The following is a 16,988-nucleotide window of genomic DNA, read 5'->3' as shown; positions in this document are numbered from 1 at the left end:
CAACAAGATCAAAGAAAGAGGAAGGAATCCTATACATAAAAATATTTACAGCATATCTTTTCTGTATTGACAAAGAACAAGAAACACTGAGGATACTCGTAAATTGGAGAATGACAAAAAATTATTGTGGATGAATGTTATTTATGGTATGAGAAATTAAAAAAAAAGATGGCTTTCAACAAAATCTGGAAAAACTTGTATTAAATATCACAGAATGGAGTTAGGAGAATCAGAAGAATATATAACATTTGTTTAGTCTTAACCATCATGAACTATCCCAAATTCAAAAGATCTTCCATAGACTCTCAATTCTAGAAGCAGGTTTGGAGAATGTTGATATATATAACACTGCAAGGATTGGCCATCAGATTTAGTAGTTTGCCATTCCTCTCTTGAGCAACTGAGTGGGCCATGGAGTACTCTAGGTCTGGAGTCAGAAAGACTCATCTTCTTGAGTTCAAATCTGCCCCCAGACACTTACTAGTTGTGTAACTCTGGGTCAGTCACTTAACCCTACTGGCCTAAGTTTATCTATCTGTAAAATGAGTTGGAGAAGGAAATACCAATTATCATTGCCAAGAAAACTCTGAATAGGGTCATAAAGAATGGGACAAAACTAAAACAACTGAACAACACTACTTTCAAAGGTATACTAAAGGCCTAAAATAAAAATTATCCTTTGGGTCCGACTTTCTCAGAGGGCCTTGTTAAAGTTTTAACCTTCTAAAACTCTGCCCTTACCTATGAATAGAAAGGAAAAAACAGGGGAAAAATCTGAGCTCTTAGAGTATACGTCATGGAGAAGAATTATTTCACACTGAACTTCATTTCTCTAAAAATTGAAATCCCAATATACTAAAATATAAATGATTCATCTTTTGAAACCGTCTTACTTCAAGGGCTCCCACCTTTTCTCTGAATATTCTAAGAACAGATTGAATTTTCTTCCCCACCACCCTACTTCAAAAAAAAAAAATTCATTGCCCAATTTTAGGCCTCTGGAAATAATAACAACATATAGACAACAGAGTTACTTTACTTTAAATAACTTTCATGTCCATTATCTCACTTTGGGCATCATCATATTATTTTGGGTTGGTTGGCATTCCCAATATTTCATTATAAAGTGAAGAAATGTAAGCACAAGAGATTAATTGACTTGCTATGCTAGGAATCAGGAAAACCTGAGGCATATCCTCAGATACTGATTGATGTTGGGCAATAGCCAACCTTGCTCTGCCTCAGTTTCTTTTTTTTGGAAAATGACACTTTGGACATGATGTCCTCCAGATCCTTTCTAGTTATAGATAAAAAAATTTCCTATAAGGTCTCAAGGTGACCAATCTACAATTAGATGAGACTCCATCCCCTTGATAAGATCCTGAATTGTGGGTGTATTGGGCAGAAAAAAACTGAAGAATTAAAAAAAAATTGATCCCTGAGGCAAGCAGGGGAAAGGCACTGATAGAGATCTGTTTACCTGGGTGATCCCATCCTCTGGGGAGATACTCCAGTCAGAAATTCAAGCTATGTCAAATCCCCGAGGCCCACCCTCTGCAGAGGTCTTGGGCAGCCTCAATTTGCCATATCCTGTCAGAAATCTTAATGATGTCCCTGAGGTTAAATTTTCACTATAAAATCTATTTATGGCCTAGCCTACTCACTGGTCTCCTTTGGATCAGTGTGCCACTGGCCTTATGCCTTGGGGTGCTTTTTCCCTTATCTCTCCCCCCAGGCCATGGAGTATCTTCCCTAACTCCCCCACTCAATCCTATTTCTCCTTGTTATAGCTAACTAACTTTTTTGGGGTGCTAAATCCCTTTCAAGATTTATCCTACCAATGAAGGACATGCCTTGGCCTCCTGGGGTGCTGCTCTTTTTCTACTGAGTAATTGTGAGTTCCACTGAGGAACTTTTTCATATAGTCTCCTACTCTATTTCATATTTGCCATTCCTGATGTCTATTCCTTCATTTTGTCTATAACCTCTTCCTTAAATAAACCACCTTTCCCCAAAATAGAATGGTCATTTAGAATTCTTCACATGACTGAACCCCAACTTTTGTTGCCTACCATCATCTGGTATCTACATCAGCCACATCACCCTGACTAGTATTACCTCTAGTAGATTTCCCTCTCCCCCCCTGCCATTTTGCTTCCTCTTTCACTGGTGATTTTTCAATGTATTCTGCCAAAAAAAAAAAAAAAAAAAAAAAAAAGCTCCATACTTTTTTTCTACTTCTTAAAAAAAAATCTTGCCACTTTCACAGTGCTGAGTTATACAGAAAAAAGGATTAGCATCCATGTTAGAAAAGAAGCCTCTTTCAATCGCATGCTAGATTATGGGAATCCACTTTGGGAAAGTAAGGGCTACTGCTGAGTTTCCTGCAAGAGCATATATTTCTGGGGGAAAACTAGAAAGTTCAAAAGCTACCTGAAGATTGTAGGAATAGTCTGGAAACATAACCTAGTGTGAGAGATCTTTGCAGGAATTTTCTGAGATGTGATCTGGTCTCATGTTCTGTAAAAGGCGTCCTCTTTCCTTATAATTAGTAAGGATAATCAGAGAAGTAACAAAATCCTTTCAAGAAAAGAGAACAATTTTACAATTAAAAAAAAAGGTAACTAGGTGAAATGGTAAAGTATTTGACTCAGAGTCAAATAGATTCAAATTCTAATCCTGCTTCAAGGACTTACTTGGGGCAATTCCTATGAACTCTTCCAGATTCTGTATTTATAAAGAGAGGACAACAATAGCACCTATCTTTTCTCTGGGCCCTTGCACAGGCCTCTTTCACTTATATCCAATTCACTTGCATATCAAGGCATCCCCTCTCCCTAATGTCATAGTCCTTTTCAAGAAAGGAGGACTAAATGATAACAACGTTATCTTACAGTGATGTAATGAGAATAAGATCAGATACATATAAAGCTCTTCTTAAAGAAGCTGTAATAAATACTATATGTTATTATTTTTATCAAAAAATTATTATTGTTACTAACAGGATGTTATCTCTATCATTTATCTATTTATTCATCCATCTATCCATCCATCCTTTTATCTTTATCATCCATCTATTTACTTATCGTTGTACCCTTCTATCAACCTATTTGTCTCTATCCATCTATCAATTTATCTGTATACTCTTCCATCTCTCTCTGTCTCTCTATCATTCATCTACTTATCTATGAAACCTTCCATTTATTTATCATCACCTTCCTTCTTTCCTTTCTTCCTTCTTTCTTTTGTTCCTTCCTTCCTACCTTCCTACCTTCTTTCCTTTTTTCCTTTCACTTAAAGAGTCCTTAAAAACAACATAGCTCAACTACTTTGTTTTAAAAACAAGTAATAGAGAGTATAAGGTCCTTGGAGGCTGGGAGGACTTTCATTTTGCCTTTATATGTCTAGGGACTAGGAAAGGCAGCAAAGCAAAATGGATAGAGTGTCGGCCTCAGAGAGCTGGCCCAGCTCCTCCTCTGACACATACTTGCTGTATGAACCTAACCCAATCATTTAATTTTTCTGCCTCATTCTAAGAATATAGGTTACCAAGAAATTCCTGACTTTCACTGGTAGTTTCTTCTTCCTGAAATTTCTTCTATCAATAAAATCATATATTCAGCTTCTATCCCCTATCTTTAGCAACAAAAATCAAATTTCAACAAAAAAAGTTTGCAAAACCTTGTCACATGCTGTATAAACTCATTTTAGGAGAGGGGAAGCAAAGTAACTTGGGCTAGTTAGTGATAGAAAAGCAAATAGAAGATCCCGTCTTCTTGCTACTGGAACAGGTCTCATTTTATAGCTATCTCTGATGCTTCAGTGGCTTCCTAGAAAGGAGATAAGATAGAGGTTAAAGAGTTCATAGGCAAAGGAGCTTGGAAATAGGACTCAGTGGCAGAAACTCTAGTTCCAGGAAACAGCCTTCATGGCGCCCCTGCTTCGCTCTTAGGCTAACACGTTTCTGGAAATGTGCTTCAGAACAGAATTCCTGCACAACAACATCTTTGCCATCAGCTATTGAAATGTCATGCCGAGTGCAAAGCAAACTAGAAGGTTTCTCCTTTTGTACATTTCCCCCCCTGGGATGTAACATGTGTCTCCTTCTGTGCTTCCTCCACGTAATCTCTCTTTTCTTATTTCTCCTTTTAAAGAGAGGAGTAATTGTGCTCCAAGCAGCAGGAAAACTGAGTACCTTTGCCTCTGAAAAGAAAGCTTAGCATCTGGCACTCCTCAATTTGGTGGAGGCCCACTTTTCAAACATGAACAGAGACGCCCACTACCTTCACCCTTCATATCTTTATGAAATTATTCCACCCAAATTCCCAAGAGGTAGAGCCTTTATGTTGCACAGATGCTAAGCCAGAAGCCCCAAGAAGCTTGGCGGCTGGCACAAATCACACAGTAAGCCCAGAGTTACTGCTCTAAAGAGAAAGGAGAGTGACAAGAAGCTTGATCTGGAAGGATGTCAGGATTGTAATAATGGCTATTCTGCTCAGGTGTGGGAAGGAGAGAGAAGGGGAAAAGAGAGAAAGAGAAGGGGGAGATAAAAGAGACAGAGACACAGAGAGAGACAGATGGAAGAGAGAGAGACAGAGAAACAAAGACAGAGACAAATAGAAAGACAGAGAGATAGAGGCAGAAAGAAAAAGGCAGACAGAGATAGAGACAGAGCTAGAGAACTGGCAATGAAACATGTAGGAAGGTGATGGTTTGTTGTGTACAATAAACAGCTAGCAGGTATGTTATATATGGCATGGAACAAGTCCTTCATTCATGCTCCCCCAAATGAACTGAATATTTGAGCATCTTTTCTTTTCAAATAGACTGCAATCTTCTTGAACTCAGGAACAAAGAGATGATAATAGATTAATTATTGAATAAATGCTTGCTGATTTGTCATCCATAAAACATGTGTATATTGTGAGGAATAATTAGGGTTGTTGGAATAGTGAAAGGGATACCAATATTCAACAGTGCTTTGACTATGGCTAAGTCCCTCTTTTACTTCTCTGATGCTCTGGACACTGCTTTTCAGCTCTGAAATGCAATGGCATTTTCCTAGAGAATATTTACACACATACATATAATAGTATATACACTAGTATACTATACTAATATTTATGTGCATATACGCTATTGTACACTATTGCTAGCATACATATTATATGTGTACACATATACATAGAAACACATATAATAATGGTATGTATACAAATATTGTTAGTATATGTAGTATATACATACATACACACATTTCCATATGTATGTATACACACATATATCTGTCCAATACACACACATATAATAATGGTATGTATACAATGTATATTGTTAGTATACGTAGTATATACATACACACATTTCCATATGTATGTATACACACATATATCTGTCCAATCCATCTAACACTTAGTATAGAGAAGAGGCAGCTAGGTGGTGCAGTGGATATAGTGTGACAGATTAGGAGCCAGAAAGACTCATATTCCTGAATTCAAATCCATTACTACCTGTTTAACCCTAGGCAAGTTAATCAACTCTGTTTGCCTCCATTTCCTCATCTGTAAATGAGTTGGAGAAGAAAATGGCAAACCAATCTAGTCACTTTGTCAAGAAGACCCCAAATGGGTCAGACTTGACTGAAACCAATGAACCACAACAAACAAGCAAAGACCATTCCCTATGAGGAAATCTCCTCTACCAGTACAAGTCAGCAGCTTCTCTGAAGTGTATCATCTTAGTTGTCTCCAGTTTGTAATCTATTACCTGTGGAATATGTGGTGAGGATGGGATGTAAGCCCCAAACATCCTGACTTCAAGCTGATTTCAATTATGTCTCCTTTACATACAATAAATAGAAATGCCCAGATGAGAAGTCTAAATGAAGTACACTTGTTAGATGCAGCCAATCATTTTACAAAAATATGCTTAAACTAACAGAAGTTTTCTTTCTTTTTCTTTTTGTTTTTATTAAAGCTTATTATTTTGAAAACATGTGAAAACAATGTTCAACAATGACCCTTGCAAAACCTTGTGTTCTCATTTTTCCCTCCCCTTCCTCCCACCCCCTCCCCCAGACAGCTAGTAATCCAATATATGCATACAATTATCTTGCTGCACAAGAAAAATTAGATCAAAAAGGAAAAAAAATGAGAAATAAAATAATATGCAGGCAAACAACAAGAAGAGTGAAAATGCTATGCTGTGATCCACACTCAATTTCCACAGTCCTCTCTCTGAGTGTAGATGGCTCTCTCCATCACAAGGCCATCTTGGCTCATCTCATCTAACAGAACCTTTAAAGTATTAAATTTTTATGGGAAATATTTCCTTTTAACTTAATTAATTTAATTGGTTTTATTTTTAAATTTTAATTGGGTAATAGCCAAATAGATAGTGGTTTGTATAACTTCTATCTCTTCTTCTTTGCACTGGTTATCCCCCTTTCTTAAAACACACTAATTCCTAACTTAGAAACCTTCCCTTCTTCTTTCTCCCCTCCCAAACTCACATTGGACATTCTGATATTCTTTCAGTTTGTTGTTCAGTCACTTTATTGTGTCTGACTCTTCCGGACTCTATGTACTACCAGACCCTTCTATCCTCCACTATCTCTCAAAGTTTGTCCAAGTTCACTGTTGCTGTTTCCATGACACCATCTATCCTTTTGTCTTCAATCATTTCCAACATCTGGATCTTTTCCCATATGTTCCATCTTCTCATTATGTGGTCAAAGTATTTGCATCTCAGCTTCAGTATGAGACTTTCTAGTGAATAGCTTGATTTAATTTTAGGTTCTGAGTGGTATGATATCCTTGCTGTCTCAAGGACTCTCAAAAGCCTTCTTCGGTACCACAATTTGAAAGCTTTGATTATGCTGTGCTCAGTTTGACTGTCTACACGTAGCTTTTTCTGATCCATCAGCTGTCTCTTTCCCAACTTAAATTGATCTTATATTTATTTTGTATAATAATCTAAGAATAACTCCACCTTGAGACCTGCTTGTAATTGACAGTTTCCCACTTGGCATTTGCATAGGTTGTGGAACTCCCCTTCTTGTGGAACGCTCCCTGGGAATTAGGACTCTCATTTTCTTTTTAGGCTACTTCATACCTAGTTATAATGCCTAACACAAAGCAAAGAGTTAATACTGTTGTTGTTGATAGATAATTACTTTGCAATAAAAAAATAGTAAATATGAGGAGTTCAGAAAAGCAGGAATATGTGTATGAAATGATGCAGAATCTTAAGAGCAAATATAAACAATGGCTTCAATAGTGTAAATGAAAAACAAATCTAAAAGAAGCTTGCATGCAAGTGAGGAAAAATCATTGCCAGATTTAGAGAAAAGGTAATGAATTTAAACTCCTTTCTTTTGGCAGAGACCTGGGGAAGTTATATAGGCATATTGTTTCTCATATTATCAGGAACAATCTCAGTTCTTGGTTATGTTTCTTTAGATATTTTTTCTTTCTTTTAATGATAGAATTAATTCCAGAAGTGGAATCTAGATACTATAGTGATAAATCTAGAAATCAGTGATACAAAATAGAAATCATTGATAAAACTTTAAAAAAAACCTCAGTTATTAAAATAATATACAAGAAGAATTCATTTATGAGTTGAACATATTTCTTAAGCATGCATATTTTCAACAGGGAATGAGTCATACCTCTCTTTCCAACATCAAGCCTTCTTCTCTGAGATTTCTTTCAAATGTACTTCTTTTTTCTACCTGAAGACTGGATTTTTTGTATACCAAGATGTAATCGATACGCTTTTTTCCATCTTTAAAAAAGAGACTTGGGGTTGCTGCAACTTTCTTCTCCTTCTGCAAAGACAGGAACCCATAAAAAGCAGGTTGATGAACAGTCTATACAGCACAAACAACTGAGGCAACCATAGTTAATGAGTTTCAGCTCCTTGTTTTGTCACAATCCTGATTGACAAAGCTTTCTTTCAGTGACCAGATTAAACATTCTTACTGAGCAAACCTACCATGTGAGGATAAAAGAAACTGACATTTTATATAGTCCTTTAAGGGTTGCTGAGTATTTTCTATAGATTAACACATTTGAAACTCACAATGATTTTGAAATATTTATTAAGACTTACAATGTGTGAGATATTTCCTGTGATGGGAATACAAATTCAAGAAATCAAGACTGTTTTTTGAGAATCATTGATTTGATAAGTAATAAGAAACATTCTTCCCATGTTTTGTGAAAAAATATTAGTTTTTGAATAAATTGTATTCAGTTGTCAGTTAATTGGGTAAGTCTTTACCAAGTACCTGGTATATGTGAGGTACTATGCAGGGCATTGGGAATATAGACATAAAACCAAAATTATCTCTGTCTTTAAAAAAATGTATGTTCTATTATTTACCAGCTTGTTAATAGTTCTGGGTTCTTATTTCTTATGTGAAATACGTGAAATTCTTATTTCTTATGTGAAATTCATATTTAACAATATCTGATAGTCATATAGCTCCAATCTCCAGTATAAAACATCTTATTTTTATTACAGAATATTCATATTACCAGGAAAATAGAATAATTTTCTTGGGTTTAGCACAATATCTGAGGGAATTAGCTGGCACAGTGGATCTGGAATCAGAAAAATCTGTTAAAATCTGGCCTCAGACATTTACTAAACTGTTTGACTTTGGCAAGCCACTTAACTTGCTTGCCTCAGTTTCCTCAACTGTAATATAAGGATAATGATAGCACTGACTTCCCAGAGGTTATTAGGAGGATCAAAAAGGGTAGTCTTTCTTCTGTATGTACCTTGGGAGGTTCTTACTTTAAGGTTTGCTGATGAATTTGTCTTTTTTTCTTAAAGGGATAACTATTTCATGTTAATTAGTTTTGTATTACTATGCATTTTATTTCATTCATTTGAAAACATGACTTAGAGAAGAGATTTTTGGACTTCTTCAAACTGTCAAAGGAGACACATGACACAAAATGATCAAGCAATCCTAGGTTAAGGGTGGCTAGGTGGCGCAGTATATAGAGCACCAGCGCTGAATCAGGAGGACCTGAGTTCATATCTGGTCTCAGACACTTAACATTTCCTAGCTGTGTGACCCAGGGCAAGTCACTTAACTCCACTTGCTTCAGGAAAAAAAAAATTCCTATGTTAGAAGATAAATGAAAAGTTGTTAATAGTGTACTCATTAATATATCCTATCATAGGAGAACATTTACTCTATCCCCTTCCATTCACAGCTGAGCAAACAGTCTTAGAGTACTTGAGTGATGTGTCCAAAGTTTCAAGTGGCAGTATCAGAATTTGAATCCAGGTCCTCTTGCCCTAAATCCAGAAGTATTTTCTAAACCTTCAAGTACTACATAAATGTTGTTTCTTATTATTATTACTCTTATTATCCCATGACAAATGTTTTATGTATCAATGTATTGTATAATTTCATTTGAATGCTATCTCTCTAATATGTGCATATGTATGTAAACACATCTATAGCTATCTACCTATATTTGCATCCATCCATTTATTTATTTAGCCCCTTATCTATTCCTCTATCCTGTCTATGTTTTCTATCCAGCCTTTCTGTCTATCTATCTATCCATTCTGCCTGCCTGTCTCTGTCTATCTATCTACATATTCATCTGTCCATTTAGCTATCCATCCCTCTACCTCATATTATCCTGACAATCTTCTGAGGTAGTTGTCATTATGATCATTATTTGTTTGTTATAGGAGGGAACTGAAGATGAACGAGGTCAAATGATTTCTCGGGGATACATCATCTGTGTCTTAATTAGAATTTGAACTCAGGTCTTCTGGACTCCAAAGACCAAGGACTACCTTTGGGACCTGATATGTGGGGTGAGAAAAGGTGATGACTCCATTTACAATCCTGGATGATGAGGAGAATATTGGAGATGCTTCACTTGACCACCTAGCTATCTGAGTGAAGAATCAGAGAAGAGTTAACTGAGAAAAACAATGCTTGCAAATGGCATGGAATCAGCATGCAGGATGGAGGCATTTAGGGGGTACGAAGTCCTAGTTTTCAATGAGAACAGGTGGAACAGATGATACTTTAATAGTGAATTTTGCTACAGGATTGTTTTGTGTAGCTTCTCACAAGAGCTATTAAGGTTAATAAAAGAATTCCAGGTTTTCTCTACATTGCATCAAATTCTAAACAATGAGTCTCAATTCTCAGACCTTTAGAATCTCAATCTAATCCAATGAAAATCTTGTGACATTTCCGACAAATGTGAAACACTTTCTTATAGCTCACCACACATTTAAAACAGCTTTGGAAGAAAACTCAATTAATTAACAATCACATTATTCATCCTGACACTTTTTCATGAAGATGGGCATTCAGGATGTCCTCTAGAATTAATCAAGATTCTGGCCTGTCTGTCAACAACATTTTTCTATTAAAAATATTAGGTTCATTGGGAGAGGAATATTTTTCTCTTGTTTTAAATATATGACAGTAAGTGACATATGTATATTATATATATATGTATGTACATATGTACATACATATATATATAAAAGTATTTTAAAACAAAATGAACTTGATCTAGAAAATAAACATACATGTTGATTTATGTAATATACACATTGCAGGATGGTCTGTTGAATAAAGGAAATAGAGATAGAACTAGACTTGTGATTTCATGGGTAAAAGAACTCCCTAGTAAGGAAGCACTTTCTGCCAATGTACATTAGCAACTTCTTTGCAATTTACTGTTTTAAAGAATTATCTAGCTTACAGGAACTGATCCTGAGTGAAATGAGCAGGACCAGGAGATCATTATATACTTCTACAACAATACTATATGATGATCAGTTCTGATGGACGTGGCTCTCCAACAATGAGATGAATCAAATCAGTTCTAATAGAGCAATAATGAACTGAACCAGCTACACCCAGCGAAAGAACTCTGGGAGATGACTATGAACCACTACATAGAATTCCCAATCCCTCTATTTTTGTTCGACTGCATTTTTGATTTCCTTCACAGGCTAATTGTACACTATTTCAAAATCCAATTCTTTTTGTACAGCAAAATAGCTATTAGGACGTGTATATTTATATTGTATTTAATTTATATTTTAAAATATTTAACATGTATTGGTCAATCTGCCATCTGGGGGAGGGGATGGGGGAAGGAGGGGAAAAGTTGGAACAAACGGTTTGGCAATTGTCAATGCTGTAAAATTACCCATGCATATAACTTGTAAATAAAAAGCTATTAAAAAAAAAAAAGAATTGTCTAGATTACTAAGAGTCTAAGTAACTAGCCCAGAGGTATATCAGAGTCAAGAGCTATATCCAGGTTTTCCTGGATTCTCTATGCTACGCTGAACACTTTGATACATCTGTTGCTATTCAGTTTTTATTCAGTTATGTCTGATTCTTTGTGATCCCATTTGGGATTTTCTTGGGAAATACACAATAAATTCTTGTTGACTGGTTGGTAGCTAATAAACTTAAAAATCTATCAGTATATGCTTTCTTTGATCATTGCTGAACATCAGCATTAAAATTAACATTATATATATATATATATATATATATATATATATCACTAAGTCTATGTGATTCAGTCCTTCCAATAATACTGCAAGCAGCTAGGAAAAAAATTATTATTATTATCCTCATTTTTGCACTTTGGGATCTGTAGTGGGCTGGAACTGTGAAAGGGTGTACATGAATCTAAGACAGCAGAATGCTTGTAGTTAAGTACCCACTCGGTGTGAGATGGTGGTTCTCTAAGCACATATTTGATGTAATGTAATGATGTGGTCAATCTAGTTGGCGTATACTTAGGGAAATGTGGTGATGTGATGTTCTACAGCTGCACATGCCCAGGGTGATGTTGTAATGTAGTCGTGTTGGGTAGGGCTCTCTTGGCCGCAGGTGATCTCAGCCACAGAAAAGATTTCAGGCTCCAGACTCTATCTTTGACCAGCTATGTGTCTGCTCTCCTGGCTCCTTCACTTCACTCCCCCACTAAGCCCAGGCCTCCAGCTGATCCCAAGGCCCATCAGAGAGCTAGCCCGGACATTACAGGGATCACTGAGGCTCAGAGATTAAATGACTCAGCTAAAAATCTGACCAAGACAGTGGTAATCTGGTAAATGGTTAACCACCAACTCTATGAAAAGAAGTAATAATTGATTTCCCAGAATGACCTGTTCCCTAACCATGTACAATAACTTGGCATTTCCTAGGTAATATTGCCAGATCTTAGGATTGGGTCACAGTCATATTGATGCATTTTATTATTCCACATGCATCTTTTGTGACTGAAAAAACAAACAAACCTGTAATCAGTGGCTTCAGTAGAGAATACAGCTGACTTATAATAAAGAATGAGTCCTAAAGAGTATCTGAAGACCCATGTCATAATTCTACACCTGTGCTATCAACATATACCCTGTGTGATTTCAGTCAGGTCACTTCTCTGGGTCTCAGTTTCCTCACTTGTAAAATGACCCATTGTGACTAAATGATCCTAAAATCCTTCCAGTCCCTAATAACCAATGAACTCCCAAATATTTACTTGGACCAAAATAATTAAGCCTATTCTATTTAGGATCCTTTTAAAGTAACTTTTTAAATAAAATCTCCTATCTAATATACTTTTTAGTGCCACATCATAAAGTAGAGGCACCATTCAAAAGCTGCAACAACCCAGATCTTAACCATATTTGCGAAACTTCAAATATAGTTTGGGGGTAAAGGACTATGTGAATTTTCTGAGGACTTGCTTAAACTCATACAAATCATAGTATTAGAGCTGGAAGGGTCTTTAGAGTCCATCTGATCTAACCCACTTTTTCATAGATAAGGAAACCGAGGCACAAACGGGTGAAATCACTTGCTCAAGTCATGCAGGTGGTAAAAGACAGACTTAGAATATGAACCCTGGGCTCCCACTCTAAACCCAAAGTTCTTTCTCCTAAACTACCTAATTCCTTTGCAGAAGCTCACTAAAAGAAGTTGAAGAGATGATTTATCCACTTATTCATCCATCTATCCATTTCCCTCCCTTCTTCTTTGTCTTCCTTTCTTTCTTCTTCCTCCCCTCCCTCTCTTCTTCTTTCTGTCCTCTCTCTCTCTCTCTCTCTCTCTCTCTCTCTCTCTCTCTCTCTCTCTCTCTCTCTCTCTCTCTCTCTCTCTCTCCTTCCTATTCTTGCTTCCTTTCTTCATTTCTTACTTGCTTTCCTCTTTCCTTCCATAAAAACTCATTCAAATTACTTACTAATATACCCTGAACATTTTTATTTCCCTCAGTAAAATCACAGATGTTTTCAAGCATAGAAATAGAAAAATGCATTGCAAAATTCACAAAATAGCTGACATTTGAATGGTCTTTGAGAAATATTTTACATATAATCTAAATTCAATCTCACAAAATCTTTGAGATGTAGGTATTATTATTTCTCTTTTATAAAGAAAGATACTATAGATCAGAGAATTGATGAAACTTGCCAAAGATCAAAACAGCAAGTGTTAGGATGGGTATTTGAATTTGGATCTATCAATATTTCTACTGCACGACACTTACTGGATTATAAATCTGTCTTGGGGAATTAACTTTTTTTTGGGGGGTGACAAAATAAAAAAAATCATGTTTAAGGGCATTAGATATATTTCTAAGTATTGCTCACATAATTTAGACAAAGCTATCTCTTTGTAAATCTCCAAGCTCAAATATTTCCAGAATTAATAGGCATTTGGCAATTTCCAATGAATTCTCATGGAAATGATTTATATAACCTTGGCAATAGAATGTACCTAATTAAAATGCTGCTAAATAATGCTTCTTTTCCTTCGGGGAAAGAGTTAGCTTTTATATTTTCCATTTGAAAACCTATTATTTTGCACTGTCAAGGGGATACAGCAGTCCTGTGCCCCACATTATTTCATTGGGGTCTTTTCCTATCATTTGTCAAATTGCTGTCTTCTTTCAAGTTAACCATTATTTTTATGGGTCAGTCATTTACTATAGTAAATTCCTTATCAGCATTTGTTATTTGATCAAATGATCACAAGCAAGTTTCAAGATAATAAAAATAAATAATAAAGACAACAAAGCAACAAGAAACAAAAGAAATGCTATGAAAAACTAAGTGAAAAAATTCTACTACAAATGGACCATTACCATAGATCAGATTGTTACTTATAATTATACTTAAACAATTAAAAATGAAGTTAAAAATAGGTCACCTTAGTAAATATGCATTATCTATAAGGTACATGGAACAAAATGCTTTCAATATATAGAACCCAACCCATGTGGGGTGATGGTACAGTGTATACATCTTTTCTATGCTTTCAACTATTAACATTGTATTTGAGCTTCCTTTGGAGAGCACCTTTGGAGAGAAAAACAAGCTTATATTCTAATACAAAGTGTCCCAAAAATCTTGATGCAATTTTAGGCTATTAAAGTTTTACAACAGAATTTTAGGACATCTTGTACTTTCATTTTACAACAAAGGGTCTTTTTTTAATCTACCTGTTCAATAGTCCATAATCTATTAAATATAAAAAAAATAATGAGAATGACTTGTGCCAGAACTGTGTTTAGATGAACCGATTGAAAAGGTTGAAAATGAGTTGATGATTATAACAAAATAATAAGTCACATTTATATAGTACTTTAAGGTATTGTACAAAATGGTATACATATATTATCTAATTTGACCTCATACTTCTGAGAGAGAAATGCTTTATCTCCATTCCATAGATGAAGAAACAGGTTCAGAAAGTTCAAATGCTTTGTTCAGTCATTTTTCAGTCAAGTCTTACTCTTCATGATCCTATATAGGATTTTCTTGGCAGAGTTATCGGAGTGATTTGCTTTTTCCTTCTCCAGTTCATTTTACAGGTAAGGAAACAGAGGCAAACAGAGTTAGTTGACTTTGGTTTCACAGCTAGTAAGTTTCTGACTTCCTGAATTCAAGTCCGGCATTCATTAAATGTTATATATCTAACCAGTTTTTGAGGTAAGATTCTAAATCAGGCTTTTCTTTTCCAAAGTTTTGATTGAATCAGTGATGTGTGGGTAAAAGATGAGGTGATTCATGCAGCCCATAAATACAAATTCAGGGTTTAAAATGCTTGACAAATTTAGGGAACATATATTCATTATCATTGGGCATCTACTGTGGTACAGTGTACTGTGGTACAGGTGGGTACTACTGTGGTAGTAGAACACCAAACCAAGAGTCAAAAAAACTCTTGAATTAAATCTATCTTTGGACACTTATTATGTGTTCGATCATGGCAAGTCATTTAAATGTTTGCCTAAATTCCTTCATCTGTAAAATGAAATGGAGGGAGGAAATGACATTATTGCAGATTTTTGCCAGTAAAACCCCAAAATGAGGTCACAAAGACCAATAAGATTCAATACCACAACATCATAGATATGGAATTGGAAAGGAATTTGGAAGTTTCTGGATTCAACCTCTTCATTTCATAGGTACGTGAAGAAATTTCCCAGGGTTACCCAATCAGTATCTGAGGTAAGATTTGAAACCAGGTATTCCTGACTCCAATCCCAGTTCCCTTTCCATTATCACATACTATATCTGAAAGAAAGCAATTATAATGGAGGGGCTAGCCAACACACAGGCTGGGTAGGAAGAAATCATTTTATCTAAGAAATTTGACAGAACAATAGTTGAAAGTCAAATTTGAACTAAATAGTAATCTTAGAAACCAAGGCTTCAATCAATTCTTACCCTCTAGTGATTCATTTGTGTATGAATCAGTGCCAAATTTGACTCAACAAACATCTACCCACCTACTGTATACAACACCCTGTCGAAATGAACATTATACAAATCACTCCCTCTGTAGCATGATCGAAAAAAAATGATATTTAACTTGGGCCCTGGGAAACTGAAGCAGAGCCAAATGAAAAGGAACATATTATATCATTAACAGATGCAACTTTCTGTAAAAGAATAATAGACAAATTAGCAACTAACAGAGAAGAATGAGGAATATGCAAAGCCAACAGGCACAATACTCTCACTTCCTGTCTTTAATGGTCTGGAAATGAAGCCACATGAAAGATAATAACAAGTAGCCTCATGAGATTGGTGAATATCATTCTTTCTGTTCTCCTGGGCAAAAATAAATGAAAATGCCAAACTAAAGCAAAATGATTCAATCTCAGAGTTACCCCCATAAGGATTGGCCTAAGATGGGACATCAGTAACAAAGAAGGTAGGGCAGGGATCTTGTCTAATTTAATTTGAGAGCTCCCTGGATCTTCACACATCATATTTGGATAACTAGAGAGTTTCCAAATTCTCCATGGTGTTCCCTGTCACCCAGGCTCATTATTTTTAGTTTCCTGTTGGAAGCTCTGTATCATGAAAAGTTACCAACATTTAACAAATTTCTCATCAGTCATATATTATGTACCAGTCACTGTGCTAGGGACAAGAATCAATAAGTCTCTGGGATCACAGAGCCTATATTTTAATGGCAGAGAAATTCTGATTAAGGAATGCTTACACAAAGATAACCCTGTCCTCACTGATACTCAAGTATAAGGGAAAGTAAGAGAGACAATCTAAAAATAGATAAATAAAATAAAATAAATGAATGAAATAAAACCAAATAAATAAAAGTAAATAATCTGACCCTTAAGGAAGTTGTATTTGAAAGATCCATTGAGTCACTAGTGGTTCCAAATGATGCATCTAGTATCAAAGGATTAGAGAATTGGAAGAGATTTTAGCAGCCATTTTGTTGAGCTCATTTACATGAGCTCTGAGGAATGAAACCTCTGAGGAATGAAAACTTATGATTTCTTGAGGAGTCCTTTCTACTTCTGAGCCTAAATCTTTATTGGGAAAAGACTTTTGATCCTATACTTCTTTTAGCTGCCTATATATCTTAGATATGAAACACTAATTAGAGATTTGATATAAATGTTTTTTCCCCTGGTTGACTACTTCCCTTCTTA

The 16,988-nt window shown here is 35.6% G+C and overlaps 1 protein-coding gene across 5 annotated transcripts in view; it reads right to left on the bottom strand.

Annotated features, from left to right (window-relative positions):
- The window catches only part of ANO3 (anoctamin 3), a 375,533-nt gene that overhangs the window by 169,388 nt on the left and 189,157 nt on the right, over positions 1-16,988 (bottom strand). For all 5 annotated transcript variants that reach the window (XM_051967103.1, XM_051967101.1, XM_051967102.1 and 2 more), the window contains one exon: positions 7,673-7,831. In XM_051967103.1, the coding sequence (XP_051823063.1) occupies positions 7,673-7,831 (159 nt within the window). The remainder of the gene's footprint in view (positions 1-7,672; positions 7,832-16,988) is intronic.

The sequence above is a fragment of the Antechinus flavipes genome, chromosome 6 (genome assembly GCF_016432865.1).
Source record: "Antechinus flavipes isolate AdamAnt ecotype Samford, QLD, Australia chromosome 6, AdamAnt_v2, whole genome shotgun sequence".
NCBI classification, from domain to species: Eukaryota; Metazoa; Chordata; class Mammalia; order Dasyuromorphia; family Dasyuridae; genus Antechinus; species Antechinus flavipes.
This window is presented reverse-complemented; position numbering and strand designations above follow the sequence as displayed.